The 26,484-nt window shown below is 43.1% G+C and overlaps 1 protein-coding gene across 1 annotated transcript in view; it reads left to right on the top strand.

Annotated features, from left to right (window-relative positions):
• Window positions 1-23,414, top strand: part of SMAD3 (SMAD family member 3) — an 88,259-nt gene extending 64,845 nt beyond the window's left edge. Inside the window, exons 2-9 of the mRNA XM_088452771.1 lie at window positions 322-515; window positions 1,526-1,660; window positions 4,719-4,790; window positions 4,872-4,922; window positions 15,561-15,773; window positions 17,860-17,997; window positions 18,460-18,604; window positions 19,724-23,414. Of these exons, the coding sequence (XP_088308897.1) occupies window positions 322-515; window positions 1,526-1,660; window positions 4,719-4,790; window positions 4,872-4,922; window positions 15,561-15,773; window positions 17,860-17,997; window positions 18,460-18,604; window positions 19,724-19,847 (1,072 nt within the window). The 3' untranslated portion in view covers window positions 19,848-23,414. The remainder of the gene's footprint in view (window positions 1-321; window positions 516-1,525; window positions 1,661-4,718; window positions 4,791-4,871; window positions 4,923-15,560; window positions 15,774-17,859; window positions 17,998-18,459; window positions 18,605-19,723) is intronic.
• Window positions 23,415-26,484: the final 3,070 nt, after the last annotated feature.

Genomic DNA, 26,484 nt, shown 5'->3' on the forward strand with positions numbered 1-26,484 from the left:
AGGTTTTGGCAGAACATTAGTTTCTGATTAATTAACTTGCTCTTTACAATGTGTCTCTGTTACTGACTGACAAGCGGTGACCATTTTTCTGGAGACCAAAATGCACTGAGATCTATGTAAATAACTCAGCCCCTATGTCTTCAGTATTGGAGACAAGTTTGATTGTGACAAAGGAGTGGTGAGTTGAAAGAGAGAAGGAGAACAGAGCTGGAATATTATACTGAATACCTGCTCCCTTTAACCACTGATTATAACAGTCAGCATTTGAAGGTATATTGCACTATAAAAGTTTCCATAACACCCTGCCCTTTTTCTCTGCAGATCTCTGGATGGTAGGCTACAAGTGTCCCATCGTAAAGGTTTGCCCCACGTCATATACTGCCGACTCTGGAGGTGGCCGGACCTGCACAGTCACCACGAGCTCCGTGCCATGGAAATGTGTGAATACGCTTTCAATATGAAGAAGGATGAAGTCTGTGTGAATCCGTATCATTACCAAAGAGTGGAGACTCCAGGTACCAGGATATTCAGTACAGCTGGAGTGTTTTATGTAATATAGCAAGGTCGATGTTCATAGGATAAAGGAAGTAATAAGATAACATATACTTAGATTTTATGTAGACCATTGTTCTCTTAAGACAGGCCATGGGCTACGCTGGCTTTTCTGTGATCCTGCCAAGGAATAACTTGGATATTATTTGCATGCAGTAAGTGGCAGAGATCTGGAGGGAGGTTATATGAGACTTCAGCACTTACTCTCATACATGCAAACATATCAATATCAGTGTTATACTGACTTGTGGTTGATTTCCTGGCATTGTATTATCATTATTCAGATCAAGTGATATTGTATACACTGTTATACACAGGCATATCTCTTACCTTCTGTCACATGCGTGCATTTTACTAACGCCCCTTTCCAGTGTAAAAACTGTTGTCTGCTTCTCTACTTCATATTTTATTCACCTAGATTAGTATGTTTAAAAATATGTTTTGTTTTGAATGCTACTATTGTTTTTAAAGTAAAAATGTTAATAGAAAAAAACTTAGATTTATGCTTAAGGTTCCTCAGAGGAAAGATTTATTATACTTTTACCATCGACGGCAGAGAACCAGATGGTTTCCCGACATCGATGGTAGCTGTATGCCCGATGGTTGTTGGATGTCCCGCCTCTTTTACAGGCTGAGCTGTCATTCACAGCTTAGCCCCGCCCCCGGCTCTCAGTAAGAAGCAGAGCCAGCCGCAAAAGCAACGATGGTAAAGCCATCAATGGCACCAGACTGAATAGTTACCGGCCATCGATGGTTTGTGTCACCGCCGCCTTGAATGGTAACCATTGATGGATACTATACCGATGGCCATCCCTACTGTAAAATATGGTATGGCTTAAGCAGTTGTGTATTCTCTATCAAATGTCAAAAATAGGAAATAAATCCTATTGATGCTTATAGTTATTGATTCATTTTAAGAACTAAAGGAGATAAAATAAATGTCCAAAAAATATATTTTTATTTTTTCTGTCAGTGCTGCCTCCTGTACTCGTCCCGAGAAACACAGAGATTCCTGCAGAGTTTCCCCCACTCGATGACTACAGCCATTCCATCCCAGAGAACACCAATTTCCCAGCGGGGATTGAGCCACAAATCAACTACATTCCAGGTCTGGATACATGCTGAGGCCTAGATACTAGATACTAGATATAACTGTGTCATATGTTTTCTCAGTGCAGCACAGTTCTCCAAACCACACCTGGCGCTGTACACTTTTATTTGTTTCTGTTGTGTTCTTTTGTGCAAGGAACTAATTAAAGTTATAAATTTCCATTGCAAAGTGCCAATGTCAGTTTCACACCTATAGAATACAGACCTGACCCCGCTTTATGGGGTCAATCCAATTAGGTGTGAGTTGCGAATTTGTTTCATGACTTTGCGCGCGCCCAAGAATTCTCCAATCCAATTAGAAATGCCTGTTCGCGGTACTCACAGCAGGGGTTTGCGAATTGACTGCCAAATGCGATGTGAGAGAAGTACATGAAAAAGTGGGGAGACCAACCTGGACCCCCCAAAATTGAAAATTTCGTTAGCAGGACCATTTAGAAGGCTGTTTGTGGGCATAAGGAAAGTAATGGGTTTTAAATTGTGTCAAATGGCTGATTTGTGCTTCTTTTTTTTTAAATGCGAAAAAAAAGATAAAAAGCAAACTTTTTACATTTAATCTCGAAAAATGCAAAAAAAAAAGTAGGAAAAAATTAGATTGTTGCAGTACTTTGAGGGTACTTTAAAAAAATAAATAAATGATAAAAAAATATATATATTTTTCAACTAAAAAACACTATAATTAAATTTGGGGTTCTTAAAAGTAACAGAAAAGTTGATTTTGGGTAATTTGAGGCCCCCCAAAAAATTACATGTAATTATTGGACTAATTAAACTAATTGAAAACTTCCAAATGCCTAATTAGTCATTAGGGGGGTGTCTAAAGGGTTCAGCACGGTGTCCCGACATTTTAACCTTAAAATACAGGTTTTCCTTTCCATCTCTCACCGTCAGGGAGGTGCGAATGGAAAAATGCGAGTTTACCCTGACTGGTTCAGTGCGAGTTGCAAACTGAATTGCAAAATTAATTCGCTATGCGAATTCACAGAGAAAACAGTAGCTCGCAACTCGCACCTAAATGGATTGACCCCTATGACTGTATAGTACAAACTGTGGCCTACTATTTCTCATACTTCAAACTCCCTAATTAAGAAGGACCATTGGGCATATATTGAACTATATATTGATGTATTGCTAACTAAAAGCTTTTTAATGTACATTTCTAAAACGTCATTAAACATTATATAATGTGCGCGTGTTTCCCTGTTTAGTAAGTTTGTAATTCACAAGGTTATAACATTTTGTGATTCAAGGGTACAAATGGAGCACATGTAACAAAGACTTGGAGCACTATCTGTTACCGCTAAAGTGAAGAGAATGTGCTGGATTGCTCCTCACTAACCCCACTCACACCATTGTGTTAAATACAGGCTGTAAATCACACCATGTTTCTCTATAGTTGTAAAGGTTAATTTGGCTGTAGCTAAGCAGAGATTGGAAAGTCAATGTGATTGTGTTTTAAAAGATTGGCCCCAAGTTGCTACGTGCGTGCTGAGAATCATTGCCAAACCCGATAAACATTTCATGTCGATCGGAACTGTTGAAAAACCCGGTCATCTGAAATCTTTGATCTGCTAATGTCTGTGATCATCACTGTACATCTGCTCTAACTGGTCCTCATAGGATCTGCTCTCCAAACAACCAGGTCTGCCCTTCTGTGCAATGGGGCTGCTTCCTCAATGCAAAAACTTGTATTTACCTTTTATTTATTTCTCTAAGGCAAGTGTGCCATGAATTCTAGAATATGAAGCTACAATTGTACATTCTCAAGGAATATTTTATAGAAGTCCATTGTGCATTCAACTCAGAGTACATGCAGCTTTTTTTAACTGCATGTACTTATTGATTGTAAGCTCCTAGGAGCAGGGTCCTCCTCCCTACTGTCTCACAGCCCTCTTCTGTAGCACTTCAATGACAGCCTTCACCTTCCCTGCTGTACTGTGTATGGAGAATTGTGGTGCTAATTGTTACTTACTGTATTGTAATGTAATGTTCTGTGTACCCTGTACTGTCCTACTGTTGACGTATGTACGGCGCTGTGGACCACTTGTGGCGCCTTATAAATAAAATGTAATTATAATAATAATCTGTGAATAGTGATCATTAAATAACTCTGAGTACCTGACTGTCAGTACTTATGCTACTGGCTTCATCCATAGGATGCTGGTATAGCATACATAAGGGATCTACAAGATCCAGTATATAATTAATAATAATAATAATAATAATAGTCCAGCATGTGTATTCATCAGTGGGTTGTCATTATTTATTAACATTTATTTCTATAGCGCCAGCATATTCTATTGTGCTTTACAATTCAGAACAGCACAGTAATAACATGAGACTGGGGAATAATGGATAGACAGTGAGTTAATAAGACCCTGCTGACAAGCTTACCATCTATAGACATACACCGTGGTCCTCTTTCTGTCATCCCATCCATTACTTCTGTGGGAGAGATGTCTCTCTTATGTCTGACACATCCCTGCAGTCATCTCTCTTACACTGCCTATGTATCCTGTTATGATTATGTCCTGTTTGCCATTTACTCTGAAAAGTCTGTCCCTTTCCTGCCTAACATTAATGGCATTTTATACAGAGAGGTGGCAGATGCAGCATGTAATCTTATAGTCTATGTATAGAGTTGGACCCTGTGCAACTGATTCAGAGTTGGAACCAAAGCAAAAAGAGCAAGTACTGTAAGTTTGCACCTTGGCAAAACCACGCTGTGCTGCAGATGGGGCCGGTGTAAACAGTGCAGGGAGATGTAGATATGAGAGGGGCGTGTCCAAACTCAGATCTAATGTGCAGTGTATAAGCTGTCTAGCATTTGTAGGCTACATGCAACATCAGCCAGTATTTACCCTGCATGCAAAAAAAAAATATTTGCCCCCTTGCATTGCAGCGTGGTGTGTCCAGGTGCAAAGTTACTTGAAGTAGTCGCTGTAACTCTAAGAGAGAAAACAAAATGTATTCAGTTTAGATTTTTAGCACATAGCATATAGGGTAAGACTGTATTGCAATGGGCATAAGTCTTATAAGTGTATCTTCTGTCTCTGTAGAAACACCACCCCCTGGTTATCTTAGTGAAGATGGGGAAACCAGTGACCAGATGAACCATAGCATAGACTCGGGTAAGATGAGAAACACACAAAGGATGAAATTTTACTATTAATGTAGTTTGTAATATCTATTCTAATAATTATTTGTTTTAGGATCACCAAGCCTGTCTCCAAACTCCATGTCCCCAGCACACAGTAACATGGGTAAGTGAATGACTTTTCTGCTCAATACTATATATACAGTACAGTGCATGTGTGTGGCGATAGCTATGCAAAGCAGCAAAGACACTACTATGGGACCACCCAGTTGAAGGGGCAAGCAGTGGGTACCATACCATTAAACTGTATTGCAGGCATGTTGCTGGTTTCCATGGCATATAGAAATCATGTGTCTATAACGCTATATTTACTGATGGGGGACTTTCATGTAAGCTGGAAATTGTCATCCATAGCCAAGGGCGTCAGAACGATATTATGTTGGCCGGGGGAGGAGGGCAATAAAATCGTTCCGATGCCTAGCCCCCCCCCTCCTCTCCTCTCCCGGACTGGAGCGGCAGCCGCAGAGAGGTCAGGGGCCGCACATTACAGTTCCTCCTCCATGAAATGCAGGGGCCGTGCAGCCCATTGCTATAAAGCACAGCCCCTGACCGACCGCGGCTGCAGCCTTTCAGATGTTTGTGTGGTGGGGGGAGCCTCCTGTGTTGCCCCTCGTTACAACGCCTATGTCCATAGCATTGTATTATATCTTTATATCGAATCTTTAAACTGCACTATTATATCGATTATGGTTGCTGTGGACAATTTCTGTAAATGTCTCCCATTATGTTTGTGGCGTGTTGTTGTCTGAACCCATGTTAAACTGGCTGCACACTGCAGTGACAAGCACAAAGCACAGGTTGATGCGCATAAGCCAGGTCCACAAGTTATTACTATACTATAAGTAAATACAGTACACCTAACCAATGCTACATGCAGAACATATAGCAAATGTTACATATATATGACTGAAAACCAACCCAATAAGCCAATCAGATCTTTGTCAGGAATGCTGGTAAATCCGCTCGGAAGGTGACCAATATCTGCCTATGTCTGCTGTCATCTTGCAGCTGTGCTATGGTCCCAGTGATATCAAAAGAGATCTGGATGATTAGTACATGGACTAAATTACTGTATGTTGTCCAGTTTTGTTATCCATGTGTCTTGTCAAAACGAACACTGATCCTATCACACTGTACTAGCAGCTAGATCCTACATTGTATGGCTGAATTTACACATTTGACATTCAAAAAAAAAGAAATATTTTTGTTTTTACTTTTTTCATATAATAGCGAAATGTAAATTTTACTCCAGAGTTCCCCTGCATCCATCTGTGGCTCCAGACTGCCCCATACCCAAATTATACTGAATTTCTAAAATACAGCAAAAAGTAAATATCAACTACGATCATCCACTTAATTTCAACACATAGCAATTTAGGAACATCCTCATCTGTTATCCTTATGAAATATAGGCTTGTTTAGTAGGAGAACTTCAAACAATGTAAATAATTTCCAGAAACTTAAATTTTATTTCAATAACTTACTATTTATTTTTAACAATACCCCTAGGTATAGGCTATGCTCAATTTAATTGTCCCTGGGTAAGAGCGCTAACCATACCTATCTGTCCTCTCAGATGCACCCCGGGACCGTGAGTAAAGTTCTGCATTACAGGCTGCACTGTCTTGTACAGCTAATCTGCATCTTGCTGATAAACAGTTTGATGTGAACGTGCTGACTTCAGCATTTTCACGCAGCACTCACCTCAAGGTGCCCTTTGTGCTGATAAACCACACCAGCCGCCCAGGGGCTCTATCTTAGCAGAAAGTTTGATCTTTTGGATTGATTTAGAACGTGAATAAACAGAGATACACACAGAACTGAGTACATATACTGGTTTGGATCTAGTATAAAAGCATTCTGTATGTATTATTACAATGGCATGTGTACAGTGCTATCCAGTGTTAATGGTTAAAATAAGGTGAACAAAACTATGAGTATGTGTTTGGGATGTGGCTGTTTGCTTGTGCTTCATTCCTTACATAATGGTCTCTGCGAGAACATGAAGATTGTGAGTGGGATGCACCATGCCTTTCTGGTACATCATAAATTATTAACACGTAAAGCTCCTGGCTGGACACTAAACTGTACATTTAGGATTTATAGATCTGTATCTGGTTCTTCTAGTGACCGAAACCTCAATCAGATCTGCAACCAGTCTACTCACAGGCCCAACCTGGCTTTGCCTTCAAACAAATTGCCGCTTTAAATCTAGCTGCTAAATCTAGAGACTCTTTCGCTGAAAAATGCGCCAATGTCTGCAAATTGCTGCCTATTAGATTTTGCCCATAGAGGCCACACATGGAGCAATAATATAGCATTTATCTTTTTCCACTCACAGGGCCTGATTCAGATTTCCACAATACTAATAATTACGCAGATCGAGCAATTGTTAGCCATTGCATTTGCGTGACAGCCATACTGCGCACGTGCAGCGTTTGGTTTGCGATTACGCTCACACAGGTGACAGGTAGTCAGCATTTGGGGGAGGTAATGGGGGGGGTGACTAGGCAAACGCAGGCATGTCGAGACCGTTTAAACTCTGTTTCATGGGTGTACATAAATTAGCCATTCCCATGTCCTTTGCAGCCTGAGAGCTCTCGGCGTGTCAGGGGAGCCGCAGTGTTTGAGGCAGGTCAGACTTCACTCAGAAGCTGTGGGACTGCCTGATCTGCATCGATGTTGCCGATGCTTGCACTGTTGCATGTCGTTGGGCCAATATTAGAAGGCAGCAGGCAGCGTCCCTATGCTTGGGGAAGCTTTGGAAGTCATTAGCAGATTTCTGCTATTGGAAGATCGCAGTCTGATTACAGTAAATCTCTGAATCAGACTACTAATTTGCAATCTGCCTAATAACTTAATTGAAAGGATCATCATAGGCAAACGCAGGGGGGGTTTCCGTCTGCCTGGAGACCCCCATCCCCAGCCCACACCATGACCACAATAGAAATAGTAATAGAATAAAATTTTACTAGAGCTGCATGTTCTTTTCAGTATCACAATTGAAATAATTAGCACCACCTGTGAATCTTCTAACATGTATAAGCCAGTAATAAATAACCTGTGCACCAAATAGGATATCTGGAAAACATTCACTGTTAGGGATGTGCTGGGCAGTGCTAGGTTCTTCTGCTGCTCCTCCAGGCTCCCGGACCTGCTCCAATGCCCTGGAATGGTGCCCACATCTGAAAAAAAACATTCTGCTCAGAAAGGATGGACCTACTGCCGCATCTAATGGCATACTGTGATCGCTGGTCCTCTATATGCTGGAATTATGACACACAATACACATTGATTGACGCTTATTAAACCTGGTTAAGTGCTAATTCTGCCCTCTTCATGGACTGGCCAAACTCACTCTAAAATCAGGCATTTGGAAACCCCCCTCTAGAAATCCTGCGTTTGCTACTGATCATCTAGTGCTAATTCTATTGTGAGCAGCGACTGGTACAGTCCGGGATGCGCTCCCGAAAAGAGGGCAATTCCACTATGTGAGGGGTGTGGCTTCATGGCATGTTTGTCACTCTAGGGGGCATACCCAGCCCTTACGGAGATGATGGGCTATCCCCAAGCTCTCCCCTCACTGTGAATAGATCACCGGCCGTGATTGCTAAACCGCAACTTTTCCCACCCACAGGACACTGCGCCCGCATTTGTGGGCGACTGAGGGCAGGCTGTTTAGCGGGGAGCTGCCATTAGGGCAAGGAACATTTTGCCATTTTAAAATCGGGCAGGGCGGTCATCATATCTGATGACTTCATCACGTATACACAAATATTGTAGCAGCTGGATAACAGAATCTTAAGCCATATTAAATCTAATCTGATTGGAGTGGTCAGATATAAAGGGTAATTTGGGGGGCACAGACTACAGTACTGGGCCATTTTGGTTGCAATGTGGCATTTTAGGACATAAGGCCTGATTCAGAGCCGCTCGTAAGCGGCCGCTCGTTCGTTCCGAGCGATGTTCGCACATCTGCGCATGCGTACGGTTTGTAATACACATGCGCGAACCAGTCAGTGCGGCCGAAAATCGTTAGTTCGCTAAATAGCGAAGGCCTGCTATTTTGAGTGACAGGATAAGGCGTATGTGGGTGGTAACAGGGGAAGGTGCTTGAAAACGGGGAGTGGAATTCAGAACGCAGGCGTGCTTAAAGGTCAAAACGGGCGTTTTAAGGGTGTGCATAATTAATACAGCAGCGTCATCGACCACGTCACCTGGTTGTTTTAAAGTCAGAACTGCTCGCAATATACTGGTAGGAAAAACCAACCACAAGAATAGCGAGCAGTTCATACGCTGTTCGATGTACTCGATTAATCAAATAAATAGCGGACATGACGTATGGTGCGAGCGGCAAGGGGGCGTATTTTTCAAAATTTCGACCGCAAGTTTTGCTCGCTCGTTCAGACATAGAGACGTGAACAGAGCGAACGGTTCATTTGAATAGCCACCCCTTTTTTTTTTAACGAACGACCGCAAATAGCGAGCGGCTCTGAATGAGGTCCATAGTGTGTGTACGTATCCTTCGAGCAGCTAAAACGATTTAATGCTTCAGTACCAATCTTTCCAACAGTCTCTTAAAATAGAAATACATAATATGCGAATTTAGATTGCAAGCTCTCATGAGCAAAGCTCTATTTGCCGTCTAGTTTGGAGTTAAGCTGGCCATCCACTATACAATTATCTGTCCAATCTGGCTGGTTGGAATGAAAACATGCTAATGTATCGGAGCAAATGACAATCGTCCATTTGCTCACAAACACTGGAAAATAGCCAAAAATGGTTGCTCAGACAAATTGGTTAAAACACACAATAGTGACCAATTTCAACAATTTTTTTTTGTCCTTTTTTTCAGTGTTTAAAACCATATGAGCGACTGTCATTTGCTCCCTTACATTACCAGGTTTTCATTCCAACCAGCCAGACATATATCTGACAGAAAATTGTATAGTGGATGGCCAGCTTAAGACTTATTTGTATTCTATTTACTTTTCACCAGTTTTACAGAGTACAATACCTGTGCATTATAAACACTATACAATATTTAATACTCTTCCACTGAATTTTGTCACAGTGTACAGATTACCAGTGGATGTTGATGTCTTATATAAAGTGATAAGAAGCAAAGAATGATGGAAACACAACTCCTAGTTACCTCCTAGTGTTTTTAACCAGTACTCCTCTTTTTTTGTGTCAAAGCATCTTTATACACTGAAGTGCCAAAAGCCATGGGATAGGTGCCTAGTATCGTGTAGGACCCCCTCTATCCCAGCGAAGTGCAGCAGCTTGACGTGACATCGATTCCACAATGGAAGACCTCTGGAGATGTTGACCCATGCCGTCTGGATAGCTTCCCACAGCTCCCTGATATTTGTAGGTTCAGGATCTTGGGTACGAATGGACGTCTCCAACACGTCCCATAAATGCTCGATTGGGTTCATGACAGGAGAACATGGTGGTCACACCATTCGTCGGAACTCTCCAGAATGAGGCAGTGTTAACAGGGGCACTCTGGTGGGTCTTCTGCTCCCATATCCCATGGAAGCTAAAGAACGCTGCACTGACCTGCTGGATATGCGTCTGCTACCTCCTGCATTAAATGTGGCTGTGATTTAAGCCAATGTCGCTTGTCTGTTATCACGGACAGTTCTGGCCAGATGCCGCTGGTCACGATCATTAAGCGTCTGTAGTCAGCACTGTCCACAGTGGGTGGTAAGGCCTTCTATGAGGTATTCCTGGTACACATGTGACACTGTAGATTGAGGAATGTTGAATGTCTGTACAACTCCGGAAATGGAATGTCCCATCCTTCATAATTCATGTTGCCTTGCCATGATCAGCCTAGCCGGTGTTCAAACTGACTCACAAGATGCTAAATTACAACTGATGCAGGTCTGGGCATTTCCATGACGTGATAGAATGGTGACGTCATCTACCATTACCTTTACATACTGCTATCACATGACTTTTGGCACTTCAGTGTATGTTTCATGTTGAAAAATGCAAAGAAATAATCAATTTCAAATGTAAGTAAAAAATCTGAGGAAATGTAACAAAATGTATGAAAAGCTTCTTACAGATTGCAAGACAGTACCAGTGCTCTGCAGCGATGTCATTGGTGGGAAAGTCAGTGCAGCAGAAGTATTTTTAGATGTCACACACAATTTAAAGCTGTGGCATGAGGTTATACTGACTTAGGCAATGGATGGGTCCCCTGGGTAACTATCACTCTGCAGGTTTAGTAACCTTGTGCTTGTGTGTGTGGATGATGGTATTGTGTTCTTCTTTTTGCTGTGAGCATTGTTTTAACTGTTTAACGGGTCATTATTTAGTTCTGCTCTGCAAAATGTTGTTTCGCACCTATGCTCAGGCAGCTTTTTGAGTCCTCCCCAGTAACCGTGAATGCTGTCCCCAGCCGCATAGCTGGCCTTACACCTTCACACACGCCATGTCTCTGAGCTGGCAGCATAATCCCAGATAGTGCCCTGGGATCTCCTGACTACTCAGAGTAGCACACATGCTACTAAATAGCTAGTAAAGAGAGACATGTGAATGGGCAAAAGAAAGCAAGTCTAGCATGCATGTAGCAGAGGATGTGGGATGCAACCACGGTAGAGTTTCCTTATCTGCATTGGCCACAGAACCTCATCTTTCCAGCTGTGACTCAATCCTTTCCATCTGCTGCTCTCTGTGGCTAAACTTAAATTGAATGCAGGGTTTCCTTTGGATAAATGAAATCACAATTTAAAAAAAAAGGCAGGGCATCCTTGCAGCTTCTTAAATGTCTTACTGTATCAAGGCATAGTATGGGGCTTTTCGTACAGGCTGGGGCGAAATACTATATGGAGCCTACGCAGGTGAATGCTAGTGACACTGTGACTTGTACCCCTTTTACACCAGAGCAAAAACCTGGGTTTTTGCTGGGTCTACCCAGGTCGCAGCTCAGTATAAAAGGGTCCCTGAAAAATAACCCAGGTCAAGTGACCCAGCAATCCAACCCAGGTAGCTACCAGGGTTGGACACAGGATTGACCCGGGTAATGATGCAGTGTAAACGGTGCAACCCGGGTTATCTGACCTGGGTCATGCCTAAAATGAGCTGATTGGTGGTTGTGGGGCATTCACCTCCCACTTTTTATGATCTCACAGGTTTAGCAGGGCAGACCTGAGTTCAGTGTGAACAGGGCTGACCTGGGAGTAACCCAGATCGAAGGTGCAGTGTAAATGGGTCCGACCTGGGTCTGACCAGAGTTGGAACTATGTCCAAAAACCCAGGTTTGGTGGAAAAGAAGTATAACAGACTGAATAGTAACCACACCCACAAAAAAATGGGGCTGTACAATTATCGTAATACATGACCTCTAACTGTAATGTCATTGCAGCTAAACCATTGCTCAGGGCGAATGATTTTCCAGATATAATAGTATCATTGTGGAGCCTACAATGTATACGTGGGAAAAAAAATTATACTTTTACTTGTTTCTAGAAATTATTATTTATAGTCGATCTTAAATTAACCAGTGTGCTGGTTATTGCAGGGTCCCAGCACTAGACAGCATACTGATAAGGTGACAATTAGGGGTAAATTTACTAAAGTGAGAGTTTTTAGAAGTGATGTTGCCCATAGAAACCAATCAGATTCTAGCTATTATCTTCCAGAAGGTGCTAGTTAAATGTTAAGTAGAATCTGATTGGTTGCTATGGGCAACATCACTTCTAAAAACTCTCACTTTAGTAAATTTACCCCTTAGAGTGGGGTCGCTCTGCTAGAGTAATAAAACAGCCCATTGCTAGACAGGTTGGTATGGTTACATTATAAAAGGGAGACCGCCATCTTGTGGTCCACCGCCATGGTGTGAGCCACACCAAGCCTGACCTGTCTATTACATTGTATGAATGTAGCAGGAGATGTGTAACGTTGCATAATATACAAAGATGCTTTTTTGCTGCATATGGACTGTAGCATTTCCTGTTTTATAGTATATGTATGTGTATGAATGTGCTACTGAACATATTGCTGTAACACCACAAAACAACGGAAACCAAAAAGAAAAGATTTAAGAAAATATTGAGGTAAAAATAAATAGCATAAATTGGACACATTTTTGCTGTTGTGGAACTACAAGAGAAAGAATGCCCTGCAAGATGGTGACACTTAAAGCTCTGCAGCGGCTGGAGAGCCATAGATTAGCTCCCAGACTGTATGATTTTTATCTCATTGCGTGGCCAGGTCACTGTGGAGCAAACTGTGTTTGTACTTTTTTTTTTTGTTTGTTTCAAATTTCATTTAGCTATGGGCCTGATTCACTACCGTTCGCGACTGAGATTACGCACACAATCTGCCAATTGTTGCCATCTGCGCATGCATCGCAGTGCACGTGCGCGAACCGGCCACTGCAATCAGGACTACGCAGACCCATCGCAGAGTAAAAAACGCCAAATCGTGCTCGCACACGAGGAAAAAACCCATTGATTCCGCAGTCTACGCAGAATCGGTGTGTTTCCGCGCGTGAGTCTCGATTTTTCGACACGGAAGAAAGGCTATTTTATTGAATACCTGTCAAATTAATCATTGCAACGGACAACAAATAGCATCTAAATTATGAAGTTACATATAGGGTCAAAAGCGTATAGCTGCACAATGGTGTAGTAACGTTTACGTAGACATGTCACCGAGTTACTAACATCTCGCAGTCAGCCCTCCTGTGATATTGCCTGTTCCTCAATAATGGTCCTGATGCAGAGATGCACGCTAAAGCCGCTGCCGCTGCATCTGTGAAATACGCAAATATCGCAGCCCGGGATGTGTACTGAGACCCCCACAAGGCAGATACTTCGATAATTACCTTCTGAGTAAACCTATGGTCTTGCAGAATGGTCTCATGTACTGAGACGCTGGAGCCATTTTTACCGCATATGGAATTGCAGGCGCAGGCTGACACGCCCCGAAAAACGATCGCGACACGCCTGCGTTTTTGCCGCCACTATCCCGTTACCTCCCAAACATGATCCCTGACTGTCAATCACACTGCAGGTAAAAGTCGTGGCATGCGACGCCGGAAACATACCTTGACGAACGCGCAGTGCGACCAATAATCGGTCAACTGCGTAAATATCGGCTTTGTGTACATCTATGAATAAGGCCCAATATACAAATTTTGCGTTTACCTTGAGGACCCATCTTTCTGTGTCACGTTACCGGTTACTGCATACCTGTATGTTATTACATAGCACAGAGGAGAAAGACAGAGGCCCTGATTCAGTGCCGGACGCTCTGACAGAGCGCTCGCTCTGAATAAGGGCCGTCCTTCTATTTTTTTAGAGCGGCCTCCTGGCCGCTCGCATAGCTGTGGGTGGCCACCCACAGCTATAGCGAGCGGCCAGAAAGATGGTCGCGATGGTCAAGACCATCGCGACCATCGGGCTTGCGACGAGACCCTTGTGCTGTCACTCACCATCGACAGCACGCCCCCTTTGGTATGAGACCCATAGCGACGGCTTGGCCGTCGCTATCCGGGTCTCGCGCATGCGCACGACGGAGCCGGGTCCGTTGTGCGTATGTGCACTGGACCAACATCGACCTGATTGCGAGCGCTCGCGAGCGGGTCTGAATAAGGCCCAGAGTTCCATCGAGTTCCGCCCTTCAAGAATTTTAATTGCGTTGGGGATGACATAACACAAGCTCATAGTCTGACATGTAGCCTTCCAGGATAAAGGGGGGAGGGTGGGGGCAGCTTCCTGACCCCAATCATGTCTATCACATAAAGTAAAAAGGGTGGCCGATGGTTAGTATCATTGTTTGGTAACTTTGCTGTAATAGTCCCTTTGTGATGTGCAAAGCTTAGTACTGTGCTAGTGATTTAGAAGGAACAATTACTGTGTAATAACAGTGTGAAGTGTTTCTCCTGAGAACGTACAAACTAATGACCTAGTGTAATCTGATGGCCTGAGAGATACCTCTGTGGCACAGGGAGGCAAAGCGATTATGTATTAGTCACCCAACCACATCTGTTCCCTATGAGTATTGCGTATCTATGTATATTTTTATAGTAAAGTGGATTGTCAGCGATTCTGTAAGAATAATATATTACGATAGCACTGTATATTAATATGAATATAAACATGCCCCTGAGTGCTCTCCTCCCGCTCCCGGATGCAGAGTTTAGGTCAGGCACTTTGGCTTGGCGGCAGGCCAACGCTGAGTATACGAGAGGCCTATCCTTATCAGAGAGGTTGCAGCTTTGTGGGAGTGAGATCAGCTCCACTTAGCTCACATAGCTCTTCCCCCTTGTGAGGAAAGCTGTAGTTTCTGAAGAGAAAAAGCTCTTTGATGTTTTAACTTCAAGCCGTTGTATTATCTCATTGCCTTAACACAAAGAGTAAACGGTTTTAGTTTTCGCTGCACATACAGATTTTTTTCATCATTGTGATAACCTGCCACAAAGAACATGGCTACTCGCGGGCTTGTCCAATTACTGTTATTTAGGGCCAGTCTGCTAATGGAATAACATTGGCTGTACAGTGTAAATGATGAGCAATCGACATAAAAGGTTCATCAATAACAGTTAAGAAATAAGTAAAAGTGAAAAGTATTTGCATGTCCGTGAAAGGAAATAATGACACTTGCACAGGCCGGGACTGAGGCTACGGCTGGTTACTGTCACTTGATTAAATTTCATGTATATACCATTCACCAATTGGCAACCTATAATAACCATGTGTTATTTCCTGTCCCACATGTACAGATCTCCAGCCTGTCACTTATTGCGAGCCTGCCTTCTGGTGCTCTATCTCCTACTACGAGCTGAACCAGCGAGTGGGTGAGACCTTTCACGCTTCCCAGCCCTCCATGACGGTTGACGGATTCACAGACCCATCAAACTCTGAACGTTTCTGCCTTGGCCTGCTCTCCAATGTTAACCGCAATGCTGCTGTGGAACTGACCAGGCGACACATAGGTAAATCTGGTTCTCTACACTGTGTAGTTGTGCGTTGAGCAAGGGGCAAACAGCAATAGCATTACTGTAATCACTGTCTTGCTAAAGTTGTCTTGTAACTCACGGACCATGGCGGCAGCCATTTTGTGGGATGAACCAATATTCACGTGGATGCAATTCACACAGATGCAAGTCACTAAACACATAGGTCCTCACACCTCAGTGATGTCATTACAAGTTCCTAGTTAATTTTTTCATTGAATATTGGTGTAAGTTGTTCTGTAAGAATTGAAAAAAAAAAATAGTACGATTTGATTACACTATCAATAGCAAGTTTCTATGGGGTCTATGTACTAAGCAGTGTTAGGAGACAGTGAAAAGTGATAAGAAAGTGATAAGGTGCCAACCAATCACCTCCCAACTGTCATTTTTCAAACACAGCCTGTGAGATGACAGTTGGGAGCTGATTGGCTGGCACCTTATCACAGACTTATCACTTTTCACTCTGTTTCTTATCACTGCTTAGTACATAGACCCCTATGTCCAGAAAGTATAAGGTAATCTTCATAGATATATCCATAGTGATCTACACTTGCGTAACTGGGGTTGGTGACACCCAGTACGCCAAATAGACCGCCCTGTTCCTGGCTAGAGATGCTGGGCTGCCTTTGGAGACTCTCCCCACACTGCCGGCTCCTCCTCAGTGACCAGGAGAAGGTGCTACATAATAACGTCACAGTTTTTGTGTCTCATTTTTATGTCACCCCCTCAAATGGTGACACATGGTGCGGTCTCCCGCACCCCCCTAGTGACACACTGGTGATCTGTATATTTCCAGTATTTAGGTGGCTATATTCAGTACCTGTAGCAAAGCAAATGTAATTGCAGTAATCCTTTGCATTGTCTGCAGGTTGCATATCTTCTCTACCCTGTGTAGATTGCTCTCACATACTGTAGTAGGTGAAAGGGAATTTGGTGCATGGCTAGCAGTGCTTCTCTGTTGTGTCTGATTAGAGTAACACTGGGAAAAATCCTCTGGGAAAAATCTCCTCCTGAAATGGTTGATGACACCTCAGCACTTATTACTACTTTATTTACCAAGCACCATCATATTCTGTTGCTATTTACAGTAACCAGGAATCTGCCTTCTCGACCATCTATTTCAGCTCAGTCCTGCTAGAAATACTGTTCTGAACTTTGCTTTTTTTTTACAGAAAATGAAAATCAGCTTTAGACTAAATAACTGGAACAATTCAGTCCTTTCGTTAATTCAGTGGTTACAAAAATTTTTCCATTCTGGACCTTTGTATGTGAAAACAGAGGACCTCCCATAATATGAATCCTGTCCAACAGGCACTGCAAGATCCCAGTGTGTAACCTCAACACACAGTGCTCCCCCTTTTCCCCACACTCCCACAGGACAGACCCAAGTTACATGTTATGCAATAGACCAAGGAGCATTTAGTCATGCATCACTACTATTGTGCTGACATTCCTGTAATGCAGAGCTGCTTTATATGACTTGTGCTTTATAAAAGTGTAAGTTGTCTTGCATAAACAAGTCAAATAATTCAATTCCATTTGCTGTGTATTTGAGTGCAAGCTGTTCTCCGTTACCAGTCATTCACGGTATACTGAGAGAATCTCATTGTGTGCCCTACATTAGACTTAAACACACAAAGGGGCTGATCCAATTCACCGCTATGGGCCGCCAGGCATTGCCACGTTGCCCGGATGCGCATGTTGGCCATATCCGGTAGTGCCAACATTACAAGTTTTATTTAGCACCTCCATGGGGTGCGAAGGATGCTGGCGGGTGCCATGGGCAATTCCGGAATGGCACATCGTGCCCATTGAGTTGAATTGAATTGCCCCCAAACTTTCCTAAGTGCATAGGAAAGTGAAGTGTCAATAATTGCCTTGTATTAATAAGTTTCTATATCATTTCACATATATTTGTAAATGTTATTTCAATTCTTTAACGTAAGGATACCTGAAGTCTGGTTTATAGTGGTCATCTAAGATTGCAGAATTTTCTGCGTCCCAGTTATATTTAATGAGTTTTGGATTTGTCCTAGTTGGCAACAAAATTGTATTTGGTTTTCAGGCAGAGGAGTTCGCCTATACTACATTGGGGGAGAGGTGTTTGCCGAATGCCTCAGCGACAGCGCGATATTTGTACAGTCCCCGAATTGCAACCAGCGCTATGGCTGGCACCCCGCTACAGTCTGCAAGATACCTCCAGGTAAAGGGATAATAGCACACAGGAAAAAATGTGCATTATTTTCTTAACACTATTAGGAAAATGTTATTTAGAAGGTGGCTGTCTGCTATGGCCAGCGCAAATCTCTTTCTTTACACCAGTTTTGCTAAAAGTTTCCTTGATCGGTTACATTTAGGATCTTGGCTTAAAGTGTCACTTTTTGCTGTAATGCACACTAGTCCTCATTATGCCACCTGACTACTTTTTATTAGCAAAGAACAATCACTGCTGCAATTGTTAGTCGTACAATATATGTCGGCTTCTACCTAAATGAACGTAGTAACAATCAATCTGTGCAGCTTGTGGCGATTCTTTTCTCTAGGCGGTGTAATGGCGTCACACGAAAAGCAGTTGGTATAGATTTAGTTGCTGTATTTGCAGAATTTAAAATGAGTGACTTGATTATGAATTATCTGCAGATCTTGTTTCGTCTTTCTCTCCCAGGGTGTAATCTGAAGATCTTTAACAACCAGGAGTTTGCTGCTCTCCTGGCCCAGTCAGTGAACCAGGGATTCGAGGCTGTTTACCAACTGACCAGGATGTGTACTATACGGATGAGCTTTGTCAAGGGTTGGGGAGCTGAATACAGGTTGGTGAGATAGGATATCAGGTGGTTCTGCTGTTCCATACAAACCTAGCAATCTTACTGTGGAAGAGTTTTCCAAAAGGACTCTGGTAAAAAATCCATCATGCAGGGTTACATTGAACAATATATTATTAGTAGGAACAGTGGCATGCCTCCAGATTTCCAGGTATATATGAGAAGGTGATGAGTGAGGCAGGTTTGAAGGCCCCGTGACTGCGCTCCTTCACTTTCCACCCTTTAGTCTATTATGTTCATTGATTATAGGGAGTGACATTTATTTCTGGGATCTCCCATATGAATTTGGTTGCGGCTACCCAGAGTCCAACCGCAGTGTCCAGGGAGGTGACGAGGCTGCTGGGGCAGATGTCATTACGTGGAGGGTGTAACACACACTGGCTGCCAGGGAGCAACATTCTGCTATTGTGGGAGCAGCAGACACCCGGAGCAGATCCCAGCTTTGTCTGCTGGGTTCCAGATGTTCAGTGACCATTTATGTTGTTAACTCTTTTGCGCCAGTGGCGGATTGTAGCGTGCCGTGGCAAAATGAAGCCTATGATTTTGGGTGTGCTTGGTGCCGAATGGGTTAAATCTCATCTTCCACACTTGACAGCCAGTTTCAGCCCTGGCCCCGAGCCAGGGGAGTTAATGGAACCCAGATGTGCCTCTGTTTGGCAGCCTCATTACTGAGCCTGAGATTTCTCGCTCACATTTCACTAACTTCTTCCTTTCTTAACCCACTCAAGCCCAAAGCTTCAAAAGTCTGTATAGTTTGCTGTTCTAAGCAGGCAAAACTGGCAACTTTTGTCTCTGCACTCCCATGTAATTATATTTACGTGAAATAATCCCATTTTATCAGAGATGTTTTTTTATGATCTCTTTGTTAAAACATGGAAATGCAGTCACCATTTTAAAATCTGTTTTTTAAGCTATTGTAGAATGGATGTCACTTGGAAGAAGTTACTAATATGAAAAGCTCTCTAGTAATCATTTCAATAGGTATTACTATTGGTAAAAGCTGACCTATAAGCCTACATGACAACACACCAGGAAATATCTGACAAACAGGCTCCTTGCAAAATAGTTTCAGATAGTGTAACCACTCTTGTGTCTCTGTGTCCACAGGCGCCAGACTGTGACCAGCACACCCTGCTGGATTGAGCTACATCTGAATGGCCCCCTGCAGTGGCTGGATAAAGTTCTTACTCAGATGGGTTCTCCAAATATTCATTGCTCTAGTGTCTCATAGAGCAATGTGGCCCTGTCACGGAACCTCATAGACTTGGAAAACGGCCACACAGAGAAACATCCCATGGCAAGTGGTTACTGCCAATCACATGAGAGAGTGTGATGCTTTACCACAGATCTACTGTGTGGAACTATGTATTGACTTCTCATTGATCTGGAACCCATAACCCATGTACTTGGTGCATTACCTGCCTCGGTGCCCAGCATTATTGGAGCAAAAGCTGCTGCTGCTGCTGTTCTCTGCTCTTGATGCAGGGAACCCGATGACATTAAGGACATTAAAAAGGCAACACTGCTAAACTTTCATACAGACTTGACTTGCAGTTACAGATGATAATTAAGTCGACGATAAAGCACAGGTTTTGTGATACAGGGTACAGTTTGTTTTTTTAACTACAGATATCAAACAGAATGTCTCAAGTATTAGGTCCTCTCTCTGATCTCCTCATATAGATGTGTGACTGTGCCTTCAACATAGATTCTCTACCGCATTGGTGACCTGTCCCATTCATAACTTTGACTAATTTGTTGGAGCAGATCTCTCTCTTAAATGTGGGTAAGGTCTACAAATGGGACCATTATGTCACACAGCATTTGTAGTAGGTCCTCAGCTGGAAAGCAGGTTAAACTTATATTACATTTCTAAGAAATAGCAACTGGAGGAAAGCATTTCATTGTGACGTGTTCATATGTCTTTTGTGTCACCGCCTAAGAGCCGTATTCAATTTGATTCGCACCCGCGATACAATTTCGCCTCCCGGACTTTCCGCCTACTTCGCCTGTTTTGCAGGCAGAAAAGTATGTGCGCGTGCCTGCGTATCCCCGTATTCATTTTGAAAGTAGGCGAAAATAGGACCCAGCGAAACTGAAACAAGCGGAAAGTACTGTCAGATTTGGGGAAATCAGCCTGACACCTCCCCAAAAGATGCTCTGACATGGGGGTTAGCTATGGTTACCCCTGATTTGGCTTGCTGAAGGTATTTGGTGTTTTTAAACGGGCTCAATAGCTGCTAAATAGCGTTTTTGCATAAGTGGTGAAGAATAGTATTCAGGAGTTTTTGCAGAAAATAACTTATCCCAGCAAATTTGGGGTACTTGATAATGGGGGACAGCATATTTTAAAGTTGCTAAAGTTAAGTTTAAAAATTTGTGAAAAATCCACCTGCCGTAAGCACCTGCAATGAAACCTGGGGCATACTTGGGGACCCCCCCGGAGTGTAGTTCGCTAGTTTTTAACTTTGTCCCCCAATTTTTATTTTTTTTCACCCCCAAATGAAAGTGATTTTTTTGGGGTGTTCTTAAAGTGTTTTTTTATTTTTTATTTTTGATACTGTTTACCTTTGGGGGACTGTCTGAAAGCTGCACGGGGGTTCCCGCAATGTTGCACCCCAAAACCCCAATTCTGCACTTTTTTCCGCCTGCTATTCATAGTCAAAACTTTTTCGCCTATTACATTGCATTGACTTTCCGCCTAGGCGGAAAGTCTTTCAAATTGAATACGGCGAAATAACATCATCGGTGAAACTTTTTCGCCGATTCCGGCTTTTCGCCCCAACTTGAATACGGGCCTGAGTGTGAAGTCTGCTGTTCTACAGGTACATCTCACTAAATCCAGATTGTGAGGTGGGAGAGTTAATCCCATCACAAGTGGGTGAGAATCATTCCAGCTCTTCTGGATAGCACTTTGTGTAATGTTTAACCCCTCCTTGCCTGCACAGTTAGGGATGTGCTTTGATTTCTAAGACTAGGTTTATGTAAATAAGCAGCGTCTAGACCAGTGACCCATGGATCTTTGTTGTGGATCTACAGCTGGTAGGTATCCAGAAACGTGGAGCTCTCACAACCATGGAGTGGAATGTTGCTGGCCCATGGACCAGTGAGCACACAATCCTATGGGTTCTCATTTATGTGGACTTGCAAAGATCTCTGGGCCTGATTCTGAGTTGCCTGTAGTGCGATCGCAAGTCCTTATGTGACTGTACTCCATGATTTGTACGCATATTCCTGATCGCACCGCCCCCAGTCCTCCGGCCGCAAGAACAGCCGTCATCGCTACCACTGGCACTTACCCCACACTAGGGGCCTGACTCAGAGTTGTACGCTATTGCATTGACAGCTTGCAATTTATGTGTGAAAATATGCTAATGCCTGCTAACAGTCTCCCCACCTGAAATAGTGGGCGACGGACCCACTTCCCCTATCTGCTACACCAGATGCACATCAACGCCTCAACTACATCCTGTGCTACTCCAGGTCAACTCTCTCTAAAAATGGCCTCAGACTGTGGTCCTGCAATTGTGAATGCAGCCGCGGGCACAGACACACCCATGGAACTCCCATAGCACGGAACAGCCTCCTTTTGAACTCCATTCAGGAACGCCCATGGATCACAGTGGTTTGCTCAGGACCTTGAGATTGCAGAGACCTTGCGGATGCCGTGTAAAACTGCAGCTCGCGTGTGCGCTGTAAGTCTAACCTCTGCGTTTCGCACTTGCGCAGTAGCAAATACATCGCTCAACTGCGCGGACATCGGCATAGTGTACAACTCTGAATCAGGCCCTAAGTGAACTGAGATTGGCGTGCACCGAGCATATGCACAGACTCAGAATGGGATACAACTGTAGCTACACCGCAATGACACGCACACGGGACGTTTCTGTTACGTACGAACGACTCATTGCCGCCCAGCTGTCACCCAGTAACCCCCAGAGAAAAGGCTGAGATGTGCACCAGCCAGAATCGCTGCTAAGTACTATAAGGTGTACGTATATAGCCACAAACGCATGTGCAGTTTGATAAGAAGAAAAACAAAACACAGTAGTTGCGTCTGAATTCGGACTTGAGTGCGACTCAGAATCAGGACCTCTGTCTATTCTTTTTTTTTTCTTTAAAGAAGCGAACTTTAATATTCCCTGCTCTCTATATGTATTTACAGAAAATATCAGTGAAGCTCACAGGTAACTGATAACAGTGCAGATGTAAAGCTGGCTGCTCCCAGAAGTGTTTGGAGCTGCTATAACGCAGTGTTACACACACTCATAATACTGTGTGTAGTTGAAGTTGACTATAGTCCAAAGTATTTGTAGCATGTGCTGGGGGTATTTAGCCCCCACCTATTTGTAGCATGAAAGAACAGGTTTTCTCACAACCGGAAGAAATTATTTCTTTTTTTCCCTCCTTTTTCTAATTCAATTGCAGTTTCTTCTTTGTACAGTATGTGGTCTTGTGTGAATGGATAATGAATTTTTTTCTATGTATTTTCTGGGAAATTCTGAGTTTTGGTTACTTTCTTATATTGACTGTTTGTGTGATTTATGTACTTTTGAGTTATTGTTTAGCTATATCTACAATATATGTCCCCAAAATACCCTGCTGGCTATGATTAACTGAGGTTTATCTGCCTCAAGAAATCATGGTCACAAAAAAGGTTAAGAAAACAATATTCAATATATCAGCTGTATAATTCAAAATGAGTAATTATTGTCACCATCTTACCCTGCCCATATTTTGGTTTTCATTGCTTGTATAAAGTATTGATTGTGAATGTAAATAAATCCTTTCCACGATTGCCTTGTTCACCTGACGTTAAAGTGAATAATATTCATAAACTCTTATTTTCTAGCTGTAATTCCATGAACAAAATGTTTACATACATCACTCTGGTTTTATTTTAGGAAGATACATGATGGTGTCATATGAGGTAATATGCAGAGTGTGAAATAGGCCTCAATATGAAACCAGATTAATACATCGGATATGTTACGTTTTAATTAGCTTCCTGAAAACCGATGGGGAAAGCACCCTAAAATTAGCAAATAGCTCCTGTCATAGGCATGTGTATTGTTTGTAGTAATATTGAGCAGTAACCAAGTGCCTGAGGAATGTAGGAATGTATTGCAGGATGCTGATAACCTACAATAATTTTGGTGGAGCACATGAAAATGCAGCCAGACTCCCATTTAAGGGACAACTATTGTAAAATCTGGAAGAGTGTAAATGAGGGGGAAGTGTGAAACCACCTGAAACTTAAAATAACAGAGGAAAAATGAAGTGTAGAAGACAATTTGCTATTGACCACATTGGAAATTTAAGGTAACAGTTTGTTCAGGCATGTCCGTACGGGTTTCTTTGCTGGCTTTTTACATTTGGACATTGCAATTCTCACCATTTTGTCTTTGCAATGTAGCTTGAGCTTCACCAGATGTCATGGGGGCCAGTGGCAAAGTATAATTTTCACAAAACTACAGATTCTCAATGCGATTGGAGTCCACTAATATTGTTTATTTTATGTAATCCTCTCTAATGTATGTGTTTTTTTGCTATATGATCATTTGGGTCATTGTCCTAATGGAAACATTTTTCTTTTTAATATCCTAGATGTATATGTTAATGACACTTTTATTAGGCAAGTTCTTTGTAAATAGGGTTTTAATAACAGGCCCTAAAGTTAAACAATACACACTATGGGCCTGATTCTAAATCAGACATAAGTCCAAATGCGGATGAATCATTCAGAGATCTTTGTACAGCACGTGGTGTAGGAAGAGACCGAAGACTGCACATGCTCCGTACTATGCCTACTAGGGCTCAACTCAGTGAAGTGTCTGGGGACACGGCTCTTTAGAGCCGTAGGAAGCAGAGGTGCCAGCGGCTCTGAGTGAGTCGCTGACAGCTCCGCCCCCCGCAGCCCAGCACTGCAGATCAAGGTTCTGCTCTGACTGTCCTGAGTCAGTGCACTCCCCGAGCCCCGGCAGTAGCAGCGCAACTCAGAGTGAGGCCCGTATTCAATTTGAGGCGAAAAGCCGGAATCCACGGGAAAAATAAAAGTTTCGCCGATTACGTCATTTCGCCAGGCGGAAAAGTATCACCGTATTCAATTTGAAAGACTTTCCGCCTAGGTCAGAAAGTCAATGCAATGTAATGGGTGGAAAAGTTTCGCCTATGAATAGCAGGTGGAAAAAAGTGCAGAATTGGGGTTTTGGGGTGCAATGTTGCGGGAACCCCCGTGCAGCATTCAGACAGTCCCCCAAAGGTAAACTGCAGCAAAAATTTTAAAAAAAAACACCCCCAAAAAAATCACTTTGCATTTGGGGGCGAAAAAAAAAATGTTGGGGGACAAAGTTAAAAACTAGCGAACTAAATTCTGGGGGGGGGGGGTCCCCAAGTATGCCCCATGTGTTTTTTTCATTGCAGGGGCTTGCGGCAGGTGGATTTTTCACGATTTTTTAAACTTAACTTTAGCAACTTTAAAATATGCTGGCCCCCATTTTCAAGTACCCCAAATTTGCTGGGATAAGTTATTTTCTGCAAAAAATACTCCTGAATACTATTCTGCACCACTTATACAAAAATGCTATTTAGCAGCTATTGAGCCCGTTTAAAAACAACAAATACCTTCAGCAAGCCAAATCGGGGGTAACCATAGCTAACCCCCATGTCAGAGCATCTTTTAGGGGGTGTCAGGCTGATTTCCCCAAATCTGACAGTACTTTCCGCTTGTTTCAGTTTTGCCTATTGTCAAATTGAATATGGGGATACGCAGGCACGCGCGCGATACTTTTCCGCCTGCAAAACATGCGATGTATGTGAAAAGTCCGGGAGGCGGAAAAGTATCGCGGGTCCGCTCAAATTGAATACGGCTCAGAGTCGCTGACAGCTCCGCCCCCTACACTGCTGAACCATCTGACCTGATCACGCTGCTGCACACTGACTCAGTGCAGAAGTATGATCAGGTGGGACGGATCAGCAGTGAAGGGGGCGGAGCTGCCACTGACTCAGGCTCCCACTGACAGAGAGGCTAGAGAGGTGGGTGTCTCGACACACCAAACAGTGAATGACTCGAATCATTCGAACATCTGAATGATTTGAGTCATTGTGTTGAGACTCACTAGCCATCTCTAATGCCTACACATACAGATGGAGACTGAAAAAGCAGACCAATAGATCTGTCAGCTGACAGACCACTCTAGCCATGAAATTGGCATTTCTGGGTGGCGATCATGCGGTAACGCGGAACTGATCCGTGTAGTATTGTGGGTTTGTAGGCAGACTTACGCTCTCATTTGTAGCCTGTGGATGTGCTCCTGTTTCTGGTAGATTTTTGCACTTTGTATGGGTGAGTGTAAGCCCTGATACTAAATGACGATGATAGCAGACAGAAATAGTGTGTGGTGCAGCCTTCCATGTGAAGACGGGCATAGGTAGGAAGGTAGTAAGCTGGCTTCAGCAGCCGTACGGAGAAGCCTCCGCAGGTTCAGGCCCAATATTTATGGTGGTCCATCTGCACCACATTTTTCTAATCTATAATCTAGTCTTGCAGACAGCAGTGGGTTTTCCTCCATCTTTTGTCTATATCTTTCCCTATCCATTTTATCCTCCACTTTGACAAGTGTTCCAGTTTGTGAAGCAGAGAATCCACCCAGCATTGTGCTGACACCTCCACGTCTCAGGGTAGGGATGGTGTTCTTGGGAAATTTATTAAGGTGCCTACACACTTGGCGATGTGCTCACGATCCGACGATGTGTCAGATTTCCCCTTGAACTCTCCCCAGCTTCTCCCCGGCAGTCGTGGGCATGATTTGGTGTTAAAAACTGTCCAATGTGACAAACTATCTATCGTGCCTCCTAACTATTCAAGT

This window comes from Taudactylus pleione, unplaced genomic scaffold (assembly GCF_031769625.1).
Source record: "Taudactylus pleione unplaced genomic scaffold, aTauple2 ptg000556l, whole genome shotgun sequence".
Classification (NCBI taxonomy): domain Eukaryota; kingdom Metazoa; phylum Chordata; class Amphibia; order Anura; family Myobatrachidae; genus Taudactylus; species Taudactylus pleione.